The following is a 21227-nucleotide window of genomic DNA, read 5'->3' on the forward strand; positions in this document are numbered from 1 at the left end:
ATGCTTTGTATTTATTTTAATGTATTTAAAAAAAACCAAAGTACATTGAAAAACACTCGAAATTTCGCGTCCAGTTAACAAAACGAAGATTAATATAGCTAGTTTTATAAACTTAATTTAAAATCTATTTACACCAATGTAAGTTAAAATATATATATTGTCATAATATAAATGAAACTTTAACGTTTGAATGCTAAATTATTAAATAACAACTATTGTTTTGAATGTTTCACAGGAGTTGTGCCCAGCAAGCAACTGTCTAAGAATTTACTTACACAACATAATGTATTATTTTATATTTAAATATGAAGAACTGAAGCAAAAGATATCTCTTATAAATAACATTGAAACAGTATTGTTTTTTTATACTAGCAAACGGCGAACAATAATAACAAGTATATTTTTGTATAATATATTAATTTACAATTAAATCACTTAAACTAACAGTTTACAACCATGAATAAATTTTATTGCCTTGGTCACTTGAGTTTATAAAAGTACTCATATGGGTTTATTCACGTAACAATACCTAATTTATCCATTGTATATAGTTGCAGACATACAAAACTGAGATAGAATAATTTTAGAATTGTTGTTGTTGATCACAAACTAATTAATAAAACAATGAAACACAAAACAAATGGATGGCATCCCATGTATTATCTACCTGCGTTTCACGCGAAATAATAAATAATCAAGTCCCAATGTTACTATTTATTTAGTTCAAATGATAATAAATTCAACAACACTTTTAAATAATAGGAAATTAGTTTCTTAGACTAAGTAGTTTAATATTTTTCATTTTTCAGGCAGATATTACAAGCATATATATAGTGGAATAAGTGTTTTTCTTAAAGTACTCTGTAATGGTAAAAATTCATTAGCATATGACTAAGATTCCAATCTGCCATTAGTGATGCTAAATAGAGCAGCACCAGTAACGGTAGGGGCAGTAGAAATATTCGAGTATTTTTCATCATTGGTAGATCTGAAAGAAATATCATTAAGGCCAAGATCTAAATGTCAGAAATATAAGTAATTAATGGTGCATGGATACTGTCAAAGTATTCAGTTACACGGTAATGATATAAGTAAAATTTAAGATTCTATATATGCCAATTATTTAGGCCAATAAAAACACTTACTGCTGTATCCCAGAAATGTGATGTACAAATAATATATGAAGGAAGCCAACCAAAATGTGTTTGAAACAACACATGACAGTAAACCGCCATGACTAAGAAGGCCTGAAATTGTATAGAAAAATTAAACTCATTTCTACCTAGAGTACAAATTATTAAATCAATTAAAGTAGAGATTTTGAGTTTGCCCAAGTATTTGTATAAAATAAATAATAATATTATGAATGTGTTTGATATTATAAAGTATGGCAGCAGAAATATGAACACTTTTAAAGTCATAAACTTTACACACAATGGACTAAACAGAAACTGGGTCCACATTACATTAAAAAAATTATAAGAATATATTAAGTTACAATTAGTCATAATAATATTGAATGTAGTTAAATACATACCATTGAAAAGTAATATCTGAAAGCAATGCAATAGTGACAAGGGTGGAAAGAATGCATTAATATGGACATCAAATGCATAACCCCACTCTACATCAGGGGCTGAAGAGTCCATTCGTAGGTATTTGTTGCTTACAACCCTAAAATAAAAAGTAAAGATAATTATAATTTTTCTCTCAACAATTATCATATCCTCTAACAAGGTAATTATTATTTTTAATAAAAGTCAATTCCAAATTGTTCAATAGTTTAATGAGCTTGGGAGCAATTTATACTGTATACTGATACTATCCTAGTCTACCAACTACATTGTGCCTTCCTACATTCTATAATAACATTACAAATACAAACATAACAGTAATTACTCTAAAATTGAAAAAATTGATCAGACAGAAAATAAGTCTAGTAACAATCTGTTTGTAAGTAGTAGTAAATTATGTTAACTACCTCTTACATTTAGACTGGTAATATTATGTGTGTAATAGAATGTTTTTGCTTACCATAATACTGTTGACATAAATATCCCAGCTCCTATAAAGTCAACAAACACAACATACAGCACAAATAATGCTGTTTGTATTGTTGTAAGTCCCATAGCCAGCGCAAAACATACTGAAGATACTGAAATTTATTTAATGAAGTGTTAAAATATTGAAGATATAATAATGGCTATATTTTGGTGAAAACATATTTTTCAATATATTTCACTATCCAATTAATATTTACATGACTCAGATTGGTCAATAGTCTTATAAAGTACTGGTATTGGTGCAGTGCTAAAAAAAAAATTGAGTACCCCGGGTAGACAGTGGATGACCTACTACTTGCCTATAAATAAAAATATAAGTATATTAAATTTAAGACACAAATTTTAACATTAAACATAAAGATTGTAAGACAATTTTGGGTTCGCAATATCACAAAAAATACTTACAGAAAAGCCACACACTCAGTAAAACTAGAAATGCAGGATCATCTCTGGCAAATTGTGATTTAGTATCTGTAAAATTAAGATAAGATTTTATATTATTTTAAGAATATAAAATATTTTACTTGTATAATATTATATTTATAGTAATACAAAAATTTGGTAGCAAACTAAAAAAAATATTAATTAAGTTTACATAAAAGATATTATTTTTATGGTTTCCACAATAAGGTGTCTTGGATATAGACCTTAACATAATAGAATGTTCTACTTACGTTTTCTATAGTTGAAATTTCTAAACACCTTCTGTGGTGAGACAAACAAATATACCATTTGCCAGGCTGCAAAATCAAAGTCCATTTGATTGAATTTGAACAATCTTCTCAAGTATATGTAGCGTTTTGCCGCTGCACTAGGTGTACATGGTTGGTAATTAGCTGGTGCAGGCAACGGAGAAGTACTTCTGGGATAATTAGATGGTACAGGTGAAGTTGTGTATTTTACCATTATTATTAGTCCAATCACAGTTTCAAAACACACACAGCAAAGTCAAAAAACAATACTTTTTGTTGTTTATACAAAAATCGATTAGAGAAATAATGGGCATCCTAAAGTAAATAAAATCTTATTTTTAAAATGATATCAAGTTGAAAAATATTGTAGTAATCATCATTCTTGCGTCTGCGTCATTTTATTGATAAGTCGTTACTCACTGTCAAAAAAATACGGCAGACCTAATCTTATTTATCTATAGTCTAATTATGCATATGATAGAAAATTGACTTTATTCAGGCAAATCAAGGAGAAAGATGTTTCTGTTTTGGAATGGACATAAGAAGACATACCAAAATAAATTATAAGTCAGTGAGTTTCTTGATTACTGTTGTTGTACTTAAGGTCGGATAAGCAAATTAAAACTAATAGAGACTTTCTCTAAAGGGACCTCCACAGGGTTTGGTTTGGGATTTCTGTACATGTGGGATAGTTAGCACTTATCAATGATTCATATACTATATACCCAGTAAAGCATTCATGTTACACCCGGGTGACATAACGTACTATGCATTTCAATTACTTTTTTTTAACATGGCAGCTTTGTATTTTATTTATGTAAGTTTTTGCGTTGTTTGGAACACGAAAGCAAAAGATTTCTTGTCAGTTAATTATTTGAAATGACGTTCAATAAAAACGTTTAATAATTTTTTAAGGCATTCATTGACAGATTGATGATTAACTCCCAGAGAAGATAGCTAGTTTGGTCAATGAAAAAATAATGCGACAATGTTCTCAAAATTAGTATCTGCAATTTTCATAAAATTATCTAGTTTAAAGTCAATCAAATAATCAATGTGATGAACTTGTTTTCATTTCCAGATATATAATCTACGTACTCATATATTCCTTCCAACTTTTTATTACTTATTTTAATTTTAAAAGGCACACTAACGAAATATACAAACAACACATAACATACAAAAACAAAATATAAGTCCCGCACGTTGATATTGCGACTGGTGGCCATCTTAGTGACGTAGTCGAACTGTTAGTGTCAGTTTCGTGCGCAAGGTCAGCCAGCGCTTAAGGGTAATGAGTACATCTACCACGTATTTTTTATTGCTTTTTATTTTCGTTATCCTGTTTTATTTTTGTTATCACTCTTATCCTATTAAAATGAGCAAGAAAGTAACAGCCGTGCTCGTGAAATGATTATTATAGTGGACAATAATTTCTTAAGTATAAATGAATATTTTTATTATTAACTTTTTTGCTGTCTGTACTTTTCTACTGTGGATAACGTCACGCAGCTGTTATTGTGACAAGGTTCCATCGCAATATCGACATGCGGGGCTAGTACATGCATGTGCATCAATGACAAGTGTACACAACATTTAGAGGGAAACATTACAATAATAAAGAGAAAATAACTTAAAAAGTAAAAGACAAACTAGACTACAAAATACAAATGTGCAATTTCAACATTTTAATATATTTCTACTTTGCAGTTGTCACTAATGGTCACGGATCAACAGTGGCTGTATCTTACACCTTACACCTGCTTCGCATGTACTTAGAGCGTTGTTTAATGCAGATTACATCTGAGTCATGCTTTTCAACCAAAGGTTTCAGTTCCTCTTGTTGCAAATTGCACAGCTTCCTTCAGAGACAACATTTCTTCCTTTAGCGGTGATATTTCAGACGACAATATATCACGCAAAATTGTAGGCATTTCTGCAATTAGGATTGCTTGAAGCTCACTTCTATTAATAAATACTCTCTCATCCTGCGCCATCGCTGAGTTGTGACGTTCTTCACTTCTACGTATTAGTATACTTAATCCTTAAGCAACTCAAAGATAATACATACATATGACAAGGGCGTTAATACAAAATAACCACGTCTTACACAGATAAAACTGTCAATCTGGGTTCTCATTTCCCTTGCAAATATCTTATTGGTCACAATTTATAGTCAGGGTTATGACTACGCGCTTTTTAAGCTTTGACAACCCTTTCAGTGACACTGAATGGAATTTAAAAAAAATATATAAATGCGGAGGGCATTAACAACAGTGTACAGTGTGAAATCTGATAGTACGCACTTTATAAATCAACTTTGCTGTAAATTCGGTACTTAGTTACTTAGGAGACGAGATCTTCAATATTTGATAATTGTCTATTGAGTGTTTATTATTAACTTTTTGAGAGTACTATGTACAAATTCTTTTCGTGTAATTTTCATAAGTTGTAATGAGCACTTGAACGTTCCACGGTGAAATTTTTTTTTTAAATTTTTTTCTCAGCGAAATTTTTGATCTCTAAATTAATAATATTTGTTTTATTTTCAGAATATTATTGAGATTTAGAATAAGAATAAGCATTATAATTAGGCTAAGTATTATGATTAGCTTTAAGGTCAGGACAAGATAGGACAAGACAGGACAAGGCGGGACAAGACGGGACAAAACGGGTCAAGACGGGACAAGGCGGGACAACACTTATATCAATAGTATTTCCTATTATAATACAGTCACACTTTCAGGAGATTGTAGGGAGGATGTGCACTTGGCACATGATCAGGTGGTCGCCATTAATGATGTTTTTTAGGTTTTAACTTTATATTAAATAATTGCATATCCGATTCCACTATTGGACTCCGAATGATTGGTTACTTTTGATAAAATTCTAAAATCCATACTAAAATCGTTACCCGACTCCGTCATCATAAGTAAACGCGCGGTGCCTAAGAGTGCAGTAGTTAATATCAAAGTGTGCAAGTGCGAAAGTGTGGTTGATGCTTCCGCCTCGGCCCCTCACGTCTTTTGACTCGCACCCTTAAAACCGGATAGGCGGCTAGGCGAGGCTAGACGACGCGAGGGGACACGAGAACGCGCCGTCCACCCCTTCCTGACAAAAAGGGCTCGTAGGAGGCCCCGACACATACTAACAGATCCGGACGATCCAATTACCGTAGCAAACGATAAATTAAAAGCCGCCCGCGCGGCCAATAATAAAAATAAAAATAGAAATTCACAGATTAGGGTAAAAAACCGCCTTCACCGGGAAAGGCGAGGACCTTTACTACGCACTTCGCTCACTCCAGTGAGCTTCCGTCCTGCCCTTCAGGCGATTGACTACCCCGCGATGGCCCAAGCCGAGGTTCGAGTCTCACAGGAGACGCCCTTGCGCTAGCCGCGGGATAAAACGCCATTCTGGCCGAGCTACGATCGCCAAAACAGCCCGAGCTGAGCTGTAAAATCCCTTAAGGCCAACAGCGAGATTTAAAAAAAAAAACGCCGTCCACACTCTCGCGCACATTTTCATACAAATTCATTTGACGTTAGTGGATCACGGCTACCAAAAAGTGACTTTGTCTCGTCATGAGGAAATACGGATGGTATTTCCAATTATGTCCCGACGTTTTATGATGAAATTAGCTTCAGTAAGAAAAAAAACTAATGTAATATCACATTATTTATTATTTCATTTAAGTACAAAAACACGGAATGCTTTTATTATGTATGAGTTATGTAGATACGTAATGTATTTATCCAAATATTAATTATAACGAGGGAGAATTTTCATCCATACTAAGAAAATAAATAAGCATTTTACAGCAGTATCCTTAATATAAAAATACGTTAAATAAATAATTTAATATTATTAATGTAAATAATTAAAACGGCACTTTTTGAAGTGAAACTTCTTTATCGGGGTTTTTAATAAAAAAATACCGTCACATTTGTCGGTTACGCGTCACATTATTCCGTTACGTGCCACATTTTTCCGATACGCGCCATCTTTTTCGTGTCCCGACCACGGTTGATTCGAAGAGATTCGAAGCCATAAATAAGCCATAAATAACAAAAATAACGATATCAATGATAGTAGTAATTCTATGAAATTCTGTAATAATCTTAGTATTAATAAGGTAAAATGAAATAATTGTAATATTTGTATTCAGGTCTAGGATAATAAAGCCTTTTCTTAAACTTTATCTAACCAATTTCTGTAATGTTGCATATAGTAGATAAGTTTCACTTCTTACGTGTGTACACTTATTTTTATATATTTATTAAGCTCATATTCACACTTTTCTCGCTTCCGTTAAAATACACCTTTTAGTCCTATTGTACAATAAGTTAATAATGGTAAAAACTAAATATAAGTTATGTTATATTTTGCTGTAGCCAAGTGAGATAATGTGTTACACGTGTGTAGACACCCGGGTATCCGGGCTCTCCACACTTGTTTCCAAACGAAACCACACCAATTTGAGTCCACCGACCATTAGCTTGCAACATTAATGGCCCTCCAGAATCACCCTGAAAAATTCAAAATGGATGAAAATAATGTTTAGTTTAATATATTTTTATGGAATAGTGTAATGTTTAATAAAAATAGAAATATTCAAGAGTTAAATAATTTTAAAACAAGTATTAGTAGGGGAGCCCAAGAGGGGATTTCGAAATTTACTACAGCGTGGCAGATTAATATACAGGATACCTTGTAGCCAGTGAAGTACCTGCACCATATATATGGCCGTCCGTCAAGGATAAAGGATCAGATTAGTAAAAAAATAATAATCATCATATATTCTCGAGCGCGTCAGATTAAAGTAGGGTAAGTTATGCTGAAAATTGTATTTTTCACTAATCTGACAATTTGCAAGTGACGTAAATAAAGAGGAGGGCTGCAAAGTTGTAAAAATCGTCATCTCGACATTATCAAGCGTAGCTGTTCTTTTGTTATTTTGAAGGAAATAATTCAAGGATGACGAAAAATATATAATCTGATGATTTCCACAAGCCGAAGTAAGACAAATTCATCGATAAAGTTTAAAACGTGCGGCTGCATGATGCCTATATTCGTTTAAAAATATTAAATATGAGTAATCTTAACATAAAGTGTGTATTTTGTGGTTATACTTTGGAAAAATCAATAAAATTTACATTAGAAACATTAGAAAAATGTACAAATATTTTAGAATACCGTCGAGGTTAACCAGTTCTTCCGGTTAATGATTTTCTAAAGCATTTTTTTAAAATTATTTCTTTATATTGTAATGTAACGAAGTGTTAATAAAGAAATATAATAAATACAAGTTCTACTTAAACATCATACACTTTTTGCTATTTCCTGAGCTTATCAATCAATTAAGTTCAATGATTTGAAAAAGATGTTTTTTTTATTAACAGTTTAAACGAATCCCTTCAGATAATCGTCAGACTATGAGACATCACGTCTAAGGATATAAAGATGAACCATATATATCTTAATCTGACGCGCTTGAGTATTTCAATTTTTTTTGCATATTCTAATAACGGCCGCAAGTTTCCGTCGCATCCAAATCGTCAGATTATTAGATGAGATCGTTTTTTTACGTTCACTTAACATCCCATTAGAAAATCTGACGCGCTCGATTAATTTCTGAATATTTTTATTTTTATTTTCAACCCTTACGTACGACCACCCACCCCCATGCAAACAATTAGATTAACATACGCACATTATTAAAAATACGTAGGACATTGATGCTCTCAATATCTGACGCGCTCGAGTATGTCCATGGCACAGTTTTTTTTACATTTTTGAAAATCTATAGCCACCGATGAAAAGGTTTATATAACATTTTTTTCTTATCATTATCTAAGCTTCGCAACCCAATAGGTCTCTATGACGCTCGAGTAAATCCCCTTTTAGCATCGTGGGCTTCCCTACTATATTATTAGTACTGTACTGAAAACTATAGTTATATAATCAACTTTAGTTTACAAGGTGTTAAGATATTCTTAAAAGTCGATTTATTTTTGTTTAAGTGCAAATATGTCCCGGTTTCCCCAGTGTTGTACAAGATAGACCCTGTCTGTTTCCCGGTTTTGACAAATGAAAGTGGGATATTTTTTGCTTTATTTTTTAAATTAAGTAATTATTATATACTTAGATGCTTTTTTTACCTGGCAAGCGTCAACACCTCCTCTGGCATAACCAGCGCAAAGAAACGTATCAGTAATTGGTTGAAAATATGCCTTATCACACTCCTCATTCCTCCAAACAGGTAATTTGGCTTCTAGCTGTTTGGAACTCTCTCCACCACCATATCGAGTGGTTCCCCACCCGACCACGGTGGCTACAGCACCATCAAACTGCTGTCTTGATAGTTCTCCATGAGGAAGGCATATCGGGATTACGTATTTTGACTTTTGAACATTTTCTGAAAGTGATTATTATATCGTAATTGTTTGTTAGGGAATTGAAAAGTTAAACCGAAAATGAAGAGGTTGGTTTTACCTGCTAGCACTAAAATAGCGATATCATTATAAAATCCAACTCTAGAGAATTGTTCATGGGCACGAACGGCGGTAACGCGTAGAGTGACAGGGCGGGACGGTTCATCCTCACGTGACAAATCCACGTCTCCGAGGCGCACTGTGAATTGCCGAGGTGGGAAGCTGCAATCAATAACATCAGCGATTATTTAAAGAATAACTTGCCGTATAGTGGATAATTACGTTTTTTAATTGGGTACAGAGACCAAGATTCTATGGGTAAAATTCAGAGATGAGACTGCAATGTTTCTGAGATACGGGAGTGATCAGGAATCGGAGGAATAAAAAGTCTTGTCAGACGTCACGGACTTAAGATTAAATCCTCCAGACTTAAAATTATTTTTTATTAAATATTACTCACGGTCTTTGCTTAGAGTCTCTAGTACAATGTGCAGCTGTAAGCACATGCCGTTTTCCAACCAAGGTACCTCCACACCAGAACTCTCGTCTCTTGTTTCCGTGCAAGTATATAGCCGCCATCCAAGGCCAGGCACCGGGCTTTGATTCTGTACCTCCTACAATGCGACCTCCTTCATCTTCTCGCTGGCCGCATTCTGAAATATTTCATCAAAAGTCTATAGATTCCTGTATTCATTACGAAATTGTAAGTTTTATTATAATATAACAATTAACAAATTAGTGGTTCCCGCTACTTGCTGCAGAATAACTAATTCCAACGATTTACAATAAATATTTTAAGGCGGGTGGTTTAAATACTACATATAACTGTATTATTACTTAGTATTACAGTTAACTACAGTTACAAAATATAGGTACGCGTTTTCCGGAACACGCTAAATATAAACTTACCGTTGGCATCCACAATATTCGAATAATTTGCGATTATAGGTGGTGTAACTGTATAAAAAGACGTAGTCGATGGTGGGCGGGATGACGTCACCGTTGGTTTTGTAACTGGCTTTGAAGTAGTTATCGGTTTCGGCCGTTTTGTAGTTAGGACTAACACAGCTGATGGTTTGCTTGTTGTAACTTTCTTAGTCGTTGTTGTTACAGGACGTTGAGTTGTGGATCTCTGTGTTGTAGTGGTTCTCTGAGTGGTCACTGGTACCAAGTAAGTTGGCTTGCTGGTTGATGCCACAACTGGTTTTTCTACTGCTGAAGTCGACGGCACTACTGCATCCCTTGGACAGCATACTCCAGGAACGAAAAGCTCTTTAAAACACAATGATTCTCTAAGATTTATAAGATTAAGTAAAAGTTGTGGACAGTTGCTCAAATCCTCACATACGCCATCTTCTCCTTCAGGTGTAGTACAGGACTTAGAATCATTTTCATTTAAGTTAGGAGTAGCTATCTTACTAATGGGTGCGTCGGGAAGTACTTTGGGTAGTGCTTTCTTTACAATAGGCGCTATTTTATCGGTAACATTTCTGCCCAATACATTTTTGCTAATTGTGTACAATGCTTGAGGTAGTTGTTGCAGATTTGGGTCTCCATCTCTCCTATCATTATCGTTTACCATGTCAACTAGATAATGGCCAACTGTATTGATTGCACCGAGAGTTTCAGAGATTTTTGTAAAAGCTGAATCAGATAGAAGTCTTCCATCGTTTGGGTTCTGTATAGAAGCTGCTGGAACCAGATCTATTGGTGATATGCTGTCGTAGTATTGTGGTTGTTGTGGGGATATAAATTGTCTATTGTAAAATGCTTGACTATATGGATTGTTTTGGAAGAAATTACTGCCTTCTGGTGATCTCATGCGAGACATGGAATATTGGTTCCAATGCGGATATCGGTTCTGAAGACTCGTTTCATCCATAGTCCGTCTGAAGGAGACTGAAAATTACATTACGATTAAATATAAAATTATATAAGAAGCTCATTAAAGTGCGTTTGGGAAGTAGATAATATAAAATATGTTTTCGAAGATATACGAATGATGCGTACCTACCCGGGTGGAGAACAGTTTGTTGGCATTTTGTTCTCAGCGCCAGGAAGGATACAACTGCAAAATGGAAAAATAAATTAAAAGTATTAGCTTTTCTCGAATATACTCGATTATTTCGAGTATACATATGGAACATCATGATCCGGATGCCCTTTAGTAATCATATAGTTAGATAGATAGACCACTGTGGTAAAAAATATTAATTCCATAGAATGCGTTATATAAAATAAAATTAATACATTCTAAGTACGTAATTGAGATTGGTAAACGTGACAGAAGATAAAAATAAAGTCATTAGGTAAATACTCATTTTCCCAGACGTGAGAGGTGTGGTTTTGTCATGCACAGAGCAAACAGACGAAACGGCTTTCACATTATTTAACTTCATAACTTAGATCCTTGATAAGATGATTGTATTGTCTTAAAGAGCGTAAATTATAACAATGCGTAAGTTTCAAATAGCGTCGATTTCTATATGAAAACACTGTACAACTCTCAAACTGTAAAGGTTACAAGTTCAGTTAACTAAGTAGGCAGTACTAAGTACCAATACTTAATTACAAAATGTTAAAAGTATTGAATATATGCAATGTAACTATTTTAAGAGTTTATCAATTTACCACCACCTATTTACATTACTAAGTCCCAAATGGGACTTTGTCAATCAAATACAAAATTTCCAGGAGCTATGATTTTTTAAACTGTTTCATTTGCGAGGTTAGTACATTATTTAAATATAAAGGAATGAATACACGTTCCGTTTAACGGTTGAGAGGACGAGAAAGTGACATCTATTATTTACCTATTCTTGCGTAACTTAGACTTAGATTTCCTTGACTATAAAAAAATAACCTTAATTGGACACGTTTAAGGTATTTCTCGTGAACGAATCAAATTATGTAGTAGTATTGGTAGATATGCAGCTAATAAAAAACACGTAATGTAAGAGAACAATAATATTGAAGTTTTATATACGTTATCTCTATAGACTTATTTCATTTTTACTTAATTCAGAATATAAAAATATCAACTTTAAGGTACAACCAACTCTGATGCCATCGACGCCTGCCGATGATTTTAACCTCAATATTTAGTTAATCATCGGCTGGAATTTGCACTTTATAAAAACCTTTCCTCTTTCGTGTTCTAAGGATGTGAAAATATAAATAAAAATATAGTTTCTTCAATGTAAAAACTGATACTTCACATATCTGTCTATATTGTATCCCGACACTAGTCTATCCTTAGTATATGTGTACTATTACATCAATATAGATGCTTGGTTGTACTAAAAACTCACTTAAGTATTTCATAAGTAGACCTTGGGGAAATACGTCTAAGAATAAATATTTGTATGCAAACTGCGTTTCACCTACATAAAACGTAACACATTACAGTGTAGTTGTAAGTCTAATATAATTACGCAACTTCATTCATAATAATTAACCAAAACAATCTATGCTCAATTTTTTTTCGAAATTATGTTTCTCTGGATTATGTATGTTAAGTGACCATTTACTAGCAAGCAATTAATTGTTTAAAAATGTGAATATAATTATGCGAACATTATGTAAATAGAAGATACTAGCCCGCATGTTTGTCCGCAATGCACAGGGTATAGAGGATCATAGAGCAAATATTTTAAAATAAATCAATCAGCCCTCAGTCAATTAATATGTATATTTACTAATAATACTTCATAATTATTTTAACTTTACAGTTATTACTAATGCGATAGAACCACCATAAGACCTACCTTATTAAAAATAATAAAACAAGCTACTCTTATGAACTCGGCCAGAGTAAAAACAAATAGGTCTTTGGTAGGCCTATCTGTTTCTGCATAGTTTTATAAATATTAATTTCGTTTTATGTTTAATATGTAAATACACATGAAATTTAAACGCGTGTAAAAGGCTCTTTTCTAAACGGCCTTAACCCGTTGACTCATTGACCGGCATCTAGTGAAAGTGTGTGATGTCACGCGCACAACTAATCTACAATCTCGCAAGTGTTATTAGATAAGCGAAATTTACAGCATTTCAAGTTATATTCTTAGATTAATAGTTATATATATCAAGAGATTCAGTAGGGACACGAAGCGCGTGCGCGAACGATCGTATGCCAAAATCAAAATCCATCATTTTTGACGTACGGGGTTGGGTTGCTTTTGTGTGTAATAGATCTTTTAGTAGAGTCAAGTTCACAGATAATAAATCTCATTTAACAAGCCATTATGTAAAAATTAGCTTGCCAAGTAATAATTCAATTGTAATATTACGTGAAATTATGTAACCGCAGACAATGCAAGCGGATGTTTCGACATTCGAGAGATTGGATCCGGTTCTGAGGCTGCAAGATGTAAGATCTGTAAGGTTAAACATGTAAAGAACAAATTTTCGTTTAAAGCTATGTTTTTATTTGTAATATCGTGGTATAAAGGATTTAAAATAATAATAAAAACTCATAAAAATTAAGGGAATATTTATAGACTTTTAGCGACCCGTTCCAGCTTTGCAGTTCTTTTTTTCTAAATATAATTATGAAAAAACATTCGATCTAACGCCTATTTTTGTTTATTACAAAAATACAAAACTTTCTTCTTTATAATATTAGTATGTATAAATTCCTGTTGAATAAAGGTATAACAAACAATCATATACTTCATCTAAACTTCTTTTGCTACCATCGAGGAGGGTTCCCCCCATTACGGTAGATGGGGTATAATTTTAAAGGCCGGCAACGCACTCACTAAAATGGGTGTCCATGGACTGGGATAACTGCCCTTTTTGGGCATGCCGTAAACATGTTAGCTCAACTAAAAACCAATAATAGCGATGGACGACGGTAAACTAATCGTACGCAGATTGTACGATATTTTATGTATAAAACTGGTATATAACATATTTATATATATTTCAATAACAAGCTCAACTCATTTGGTAAGTCGTTAATTAACGGGGAAAAATAATAAAAGCCCGTCATTATCGGTATTAAACATATACCGTTTGGTGTCATTATAAATCGAAATCCCAAAAATACCAGTATCCGTAAAACCGGCTCGAAGGTTCAACAATTCCTTTGTTAAGGGTCATCGTACTCGGCCCAAATATCTCGATCACACATGTTCAGTTTTAAGAATTGATTAATGAGCACAAATACACAATGAGGGCTGATTGCTTTCTAAGTATTGTGTAATTTGTTGATAATAATTATTTATTTGCAAGAATATGGTACAAAAATATTGTTGTTGGTACAGTCTTAATTGTATATTCTGTTATAGATCATTGGTAAGTTTGTTTAAATATTTAAAAGTAAGTTTTATATAGTAGTTACATTACAGTATCATATCATCATAGTCAATTCTAAATTTCTTAAAGACGTGTTCTTAAAAGGCCTTATATGCGAGTCTTATGACAATGTGAGTGTCCTGAACGGTATCACTTAACATCAGGTGAGCCTTCTGCCCGTTTGTTAAAGTTATACTTCTTTTGGCGCTTTAGGGAAAAATGATGAGAATAAATTTTAACAATGCGCGCGCACACCGTCACAAAAACCCGACGCCCTGAAGTTAGCTATAGTCAACATTTTAGTTTTTTCTATTGTTAGTGTTGTATTTTTCTACAAACGTAGATTTTTTTTTGAATTTTTTTTTATTTTGTTACACTAAAGAAGTGTAACTTGTAACGCGTTTACTTAAGTAAACACACGTTTTTATTTTATCACTAACTACATTATTAAACATCATCATCACATTATTAAAACATATAAATCTAAATAGTCATTAATAGAATGATATTAATAATATTTTTTTACAAGAGTAGCATATTAATTCAATTCTTCAAAACTGTAGTAGGTGGATCTTTGAATGTTTTTGGTAAATTATTAAAAACCTCGTTCGCCGTACAAGAACTATTTTTCCTATACAATTCCTATTTAACAAAATCTGCGTACTTTTCGTAGGATGAATAGAAAACGGTTATAAATTATATTAAACAGTTCATTAATCATTAAACCAAAAAGCTATTCAAGTGATTAATTAGTACCTCTTAAAATACATTCACTTTTACGTAATAATTAGCAGATATTGAATTATTCATTCGAATGCATCTCAGTAAATCACTGACACAGATCAATGTGAATCAGTGGCTACGATATATATTTTATTTTAAAAAGGCCCAACGAAACAGACATATAGTGTGCCACACTTGAAAAACATTACAGTTATAACTTATTTATTCGTTATGTGACATCTTTTGTGATAAAGAAAATAATAAATACATAAAGAAAGATGTTACTGTTAGCTTTTAGAAAACGAATAAAATATATAACGATTAGTTTCCAAAATAATCTTTCTCATCACGATTTTATAGTTGTTTCAAAACGTGCAGTAAAATAAAGAAATTTTTATTGTATCGATCTAAGATAAACTTTCAGAGGTATAATTATATTGCCATTTACGTACGAAGAATCAGACGTAAATACTTAATGATAGAAGTATGCATACGTAGCTGGTGTAGATTTTATTTTAATATAAAATAATTAAAGTGACCAACTGATTGTATTAATCTGTTGCTAATGAAAAAACTATGAAGTAATAAACAAAACTTTATTAATCCGGTCAGTGACTCATGCGCATGTCGTGATGCGTCCATATGTGACATAATAGTTTATTGATGCAATTATATTTAACACGTAATATACGGACTCGTACACCTAACCTCCTTTAACCAAACTTTTTTCTGTTTGCAAAAGATATTATTTTACATAGGATATGCGTAGTTCGCCACGAACGTAGGTCAGGAAATACGATTATTTATAATCAAAGAAAGTTCTTATTTTAGAGCATTAGAAATTTAAACCAATTGCAGTTTCATTAGCAAAAAACAAAGGCTTTCTCTAGAATTAGCGTTTTGTTTTTATTTGGCCATAGTTTGTGTCACTTTCACTGTTTAATTACGAAAATGGTCAAATGCGTAAACCGATTTCGTAACAGAGGAAAGTTTTACATACAATTAATGGGTTAACAGCCGTTGTTCAGTATTTAGCGTAACATGAGATACAAATACAGACCGTATTTGAGTCACTAGAAAGTTTCCTTGGTCTTTTAGGTGCATACAAATCTATCATCGATCAATCTTTTTCCTCGAAATTTTCCCGTATTTTACGAATTATTGTGGTATTTATTTTTGCTGTATTTTAAAATGTTTAATCTCAAGAATTTTAATACTTTACTGTGCAATACAGTACACACAATTTCAACGGTTCTACGCTCATTAAAATTTCCAATTGGTTTTATATCTAAAGGTTGTAACATTCGATAAGTATATGTAACGGTCTTAGTGTTGAAATTTTGAAGGCTTAACAACAAAGTTAGGAAAAATTTCAATGTATGTTATCTTATGTTACGTGGATTACATTATATATATTGTACTCTGCTGTGAGATTTATTTCACATTATTTTTTTATAAAAAAACTTATATTAAAATTTGAGGTTGTAAAGAATTAGGTGTGGGAAATAGAAATGCGTAAGTCAGATTTAAAGTGGGATGGGGTGTAAATTATTGTCATATTTAATTCATAGTGACTTACCAAATACAACTAGAAAAACTATATCTACGGTACGGCACTTCCCTATGCGCATAAAGTCCGCCATAACGTCTGATCTAATGTTTACGTCACAACACTTTCACTACAACAACATCGTATAATCACTTATGAAACCGGGGGCTCTGCACTCGTTGAAGTTCAACGCACCAAAGAAAAAAAAAAAGAAAAAAAGGAACGTCAAAATGAAGTAGGATGAGCGGGAAGTCAAAACGTCAGATGGAACGTTTTTTTGAATTTGAAAAAAACGTGTTTCGCGCTTACTTTCATGGCGCGTTATGCGGCGCGCGCGGCTTGCGTTGTGCTTTTACTTTCAAAGAGAAGACAGAGGGGATTACTTTGATCTTGCCAAATATATTTAACAAAGGGTCGGTGATGCGTCAACAATATTGCTTGAGTCGTCGGCATTGACCTCTTGTCTGGCCTAAATATACCAGGATCATTCAAAGAAGTGTAATATTCACTTAAAATATAGACGGAAGAAAATAATAGGTGCATCATAATCATTTCAATTGTCTTCAATCAAATACAATTGCATAAAATATATAATTATCTATTTTAGTTTAAGACAATTGCCTAACGATCTTGTTTATTTTTTAACAAAGACCTGAGAGGCATCTACATTGGTACATTTAATAATCCGAAAAATTTTAATCGTATTTTTTAATATCCCTTTTTCTTTGTCCACAAATCTAATAACCTAAACAAAATGCACGTAGCTCTTGAGTACGTTGCCAGGCATATTCGGCAGCAGTATGCTTTTCCTGAGTGTTCGGATCTCGAAACGGAGCTGAATTGAAACGTTGTGTAAAGCCATATAGGTCTTCGTTATCATTCTGCTTCTAATATATAATTTATTTATAACCACAATAAATTTGTACTAATTGTACATTTACTATAGTTCTCAAAAGGTTTCTATAAATGTACTTTAGTAATTAATAATAGTCATTAGTATAGTTTGTAATAAATATAGCTGTTAAAAATCAAAATTTATTTTGAACCTTCAAAATCTATAACTTTCTTAAAGATGTCGCAAGAACACCTTGGAAGCTAAAGGAAACTCATATTATTAATCATAAATGGAGTTATTATTGTCCGTAAAACCCGACTACGCAACGTATATGCTCCATTTGTGGAATTGTTACAAAACTCTTGTATAAGGTCCGGCCGATGACGGCATACATTTCTAATTTCTTATTTACGAAGCTGCTAGCTTACGGATTTACGCAATAGCAGCTTTGTAACTCGGGAAAACCAATCTTTGTATATTAAACGGAAAATTAAGTAACTTTATTTAAATATTTATATGTAATCGTAGTTGTACACAAGGTTTAAATAAATAAAAAACGCTCAATTTTATGTGACTGACGACGCCGCCCAAGGACACCCGCAACACCGCACACTCGAAACACAGAGGTTTGCAAGTGCATTGATGAATTCGCTTTAATGAATAGCTTTTTTATATCTATAACATTGGAAAAGTAATCAATATTAAAAAGATGTGTTTGAACATAGTACAGTAATAATCATTAATTTAGACATACACATATGGTATTTCTATTGATAGGTCACATACTAGGTTCTCGCTGGTTGCCTGCCTGTTGTTTACCTTAAACCAGCTGGACGTTGAGGTATTTCTGAATCAATCAATACGACTTACTTCTTCAAGAGTATATCTATTCTTAAAAGGTTTTTAACGAGAAAAAGTTCGTACCAGCCCTCAGCGTGCGTATCCATGGGCAGAGAGGCTTACCATCAAATGAGTCTCTTGCCTGTTGCCCCCCAAAGAAAGTATTCGAAGCGTCCAGGTGAATAATGCCCAACTCACGATGAAATCCGGTAAAGAAGTTATTTAATATAAGTCACCAATGTCTAGTCTAGTCTTTTTTTGGCCTCTGACTGATTGAAATCGGGGTATTGGTAGGTTATAGTTTGTTAGATTAGATGTAATAAAATGTTTTTTTTAATTTTAATGTTAATTTTTAATAATTAACGTAAAAAAGTCACGGTACATTTACATAATTTTGAAGAGAATTCTTTGTTGAAATGTCATTTCAAAAGCCTTGGCCCCCAAATTTACAATCTTTTGCCGTTATTTCTCTTAGATATAGCTCGTGACTTTAACAAATCACAAGTACTGTCGACATTTAACCAAATCTATCATTGAAAAGTTGGAAACTTCTAGGTTAGACTAAAAAATACAACAAATGGTCAAAGGCGAAAATTGGAATTTATTTCGGGCTTTTCCCAATATGGTCAAACCCAGGACATACCCTTGACTATGACATACATTTAGCCTGTTTAGTAAGCTCTGGATATATTATGATATATATATATATATATATGACCCAATTGACAACAATGGGCCATATAATAAAAATGCCGACAGCACTTCAATACAGATTCTCACAAAGGACAGGACGACAGGCTCATAGAACGAATCTTTTAACTTCCTGTATGGAGCCTTATATTATGTGGAATTTGGGTCAGATGCAAAATATTGAAAATATTTTGTGCGGGAATTTTTATTCAAATCTCACGAATTGTAGGTGAAAATATTAAGAAGTTGCGTTTCTTTACAAAAAAAATAGTGATGTTAGTGTGATGTCATGCAATTTATAGGAGTTTGAGGGCCAGCCTTGAGGGATGAAGGTTTTTACCCTCGTGTCGAGGAAGTCGAGAATTTAAAACGTTTGGCGCGATTAGCTACTATGGAGAAATGGTACTATACAATAGCGGGGCATAGAACCGTGGAGGCTATTCGTCCAGTTCTTAGTGACTGGGCAAACAGAAAAAGTGGTACCCTTACCTTTCGTCTTGTGCAGGTGTTGACAGGAAATGGATGTTTGGGGCGATACTTGCATGTCATCGTGCGGCGAGAACCAACACCGAGCTGCTTGGAGTGTTGCGCAGATGACGACACTGCACAGCATACGTTGGAGGATTGTCCGCAGTGGTCTCAGCTTCGTCACAATCTTTGTTTTGTGGTGGGAAGTAATCTTGCTTTGCCTTGTGTTGTGGAAAAAATGGTCGGCAGTGGCGAGGTTTGGATTGCAGTGGTATCCTTCTGTGATTATCATATACTACAGAAGGACACAGCAGAACGAGAGAGCCCTTTAGGACGAATCCTACGGGTAGAAGACGGGAGTAAATAGAAGATATGTCCATCTCCTACCTCCTATATAGTGTGTACTGCACCGGAGGTTTGTGAGGGTAACATTCCGTTGAGGTCCCGGTAGAATGCGACAGCGACCCCGGAGCTTTGTAGGAACTACTCGAGGTTATTTTAGTGGGTATTGTTCACCCAGTCTCTGAATAGCAGAGATTTTGGCGTGGGTCGAGTCCCACATACCCATGCAAACTTTGAGGGCAGGGGATGTGCAAATGCATTTCCACCTCGGATATCAAAAAACAAAAAAAGAGGTTTAGCCTTAAACCGAATGTAAATTGTCTTGTATTTGACACCTAAACGGCTGGATTCTCGAGGTTGAAGTTTTGCATAGATACGAGAAACTTAGAAAAAACTCATAATTGTTGTAATTCTTGTTAGAAGTCATAGGCAATAAGTCTTTCTCATTAACACTTAAATAAATGGACGTGTTAAATAATTACTTACGTAATCTCTAATCAATTATGATCCCAAAGTCATCAGCGATACGGATATCAAAAAGAACTAGAAATATACAGCACTATATTGAAGTGCGTATATTTTATAGATTAGGATCTCAGTCACTATTGGAAGTTACAAAGTACCGACGCAAAACAAAATAACACACAAAATTTTGTACTTACATTACCAGCCCCGAATTCATGTCGTTTAGTTTTATTAGAATTTTAATCTAAAACCTTGTCGAAAAACAAACATTAGGATTATATTTTAAAAATGTTTCGTAAAATATAAAGTAAAAAGTACTAGTTAAATAAGTCAATTACGCCGTAGTGCGGAGTACATCAAAGCAGCACTCACTGTAAGAGGGATTATAATTAAGTTACCCTCCGTATAAAATGAGAGGGCATAGAAGTTTTACGGGCCTAAATTTCAGGGGCAAACTTGCAATAAGATAAATACAAACGTTTACGTAGTTTATATAATAAATTTAATAACTATTATATCTGTGTTTCAAAATAGAATGCGATTTAAATTTTGTATTTAAAATTAATATCGGACTTTCTTTTTTTAAAGAATGCTTTGTTGATTATCTTTATCTTTGATTCATAGTTAATTTATTTTTACTTAAGTATTATAATATTATTGCAATGAAATTGTAACCAATTTGTCAATTTGTCCACCGTCACATACATAATATTTGTATTTTTTTAAACATTAAAGTGATCTTTCGTCTCTTTCATAAAGGGAGAATAGATTCAACAATCAAATTTTATGTAACTTTTGCTCAATAAATTGTACAGGCGAAATATT

At 33.2% G+C, this 21227-nt stretch overlaps 2 protein-coding genes across 2 annotated transcripts; both read right to left on the reverse strand.

The window, feature by feature from the left end:
- Positions 1-39: 39 nt before the first annotated feature.
- On the reverse strand, positions 40-3159 carry LOC123710498 (protein unc-50 homolog). The gene is made up of 6 exons (XM_045662477.1): positions 2738-3159; positions 2469-2534; positions 2035-2155; positions 1538-1674; positions 1146-1247; positions 40-988 (listed from the first exon to the last, which is right to left on the reverse strand). The coding sequence occupies exons 1-6, from the start codon at positions 2967-2969 to the stop codon at positions 852-854; spliced, it is 795 nt and encodes a 264-aa protein (XP_045518433.1). The 5' UTR covers positions 2970-3159; the 3' UTR covers positions 40-851.
- A 3829-nt stretch (positions 3160-6988) lies between these two features.
- Positions 6989-16915, reverse strand: LOC123709888 (clotting factor B). The gene is made up of 7 exons (XM_045661480.1): positions 16793-16915; positions 11204-11257; positions 10099-11088; positions 9650-9842; positions 9251-9411; positions 8917-9173; positions 6989-7284 (listed from the first exon to the last, which is right to left on the reverse strand). The coding sequence occupies exons 1-7, from the start codon at positions 16854-16856 to the stop codon at positions 7129-7131; spliced, it is 1875 nt and encodes a 624-aa protein (XP_045517436.1). The 5' UTR covers positions 16857-16915; the 3' UTR covers positions 6989-7128.
- Positions 16916-21227: the final 4312 nt, after the last annotated feature.

This window comes from Pieris brassicae, chromosome 5, assembly GCF_905147105.1.
Source record: "Pieris brassicae chromosome 5, ilPieBrab1.1, whole genome shotgun sequence".
Taxonomy (NCBI): Eukaryota; Metazoa; Arthropoda; class Insecta; order Lepidoptera; family Pieridae; genus Pieris; species Pieris brassicae.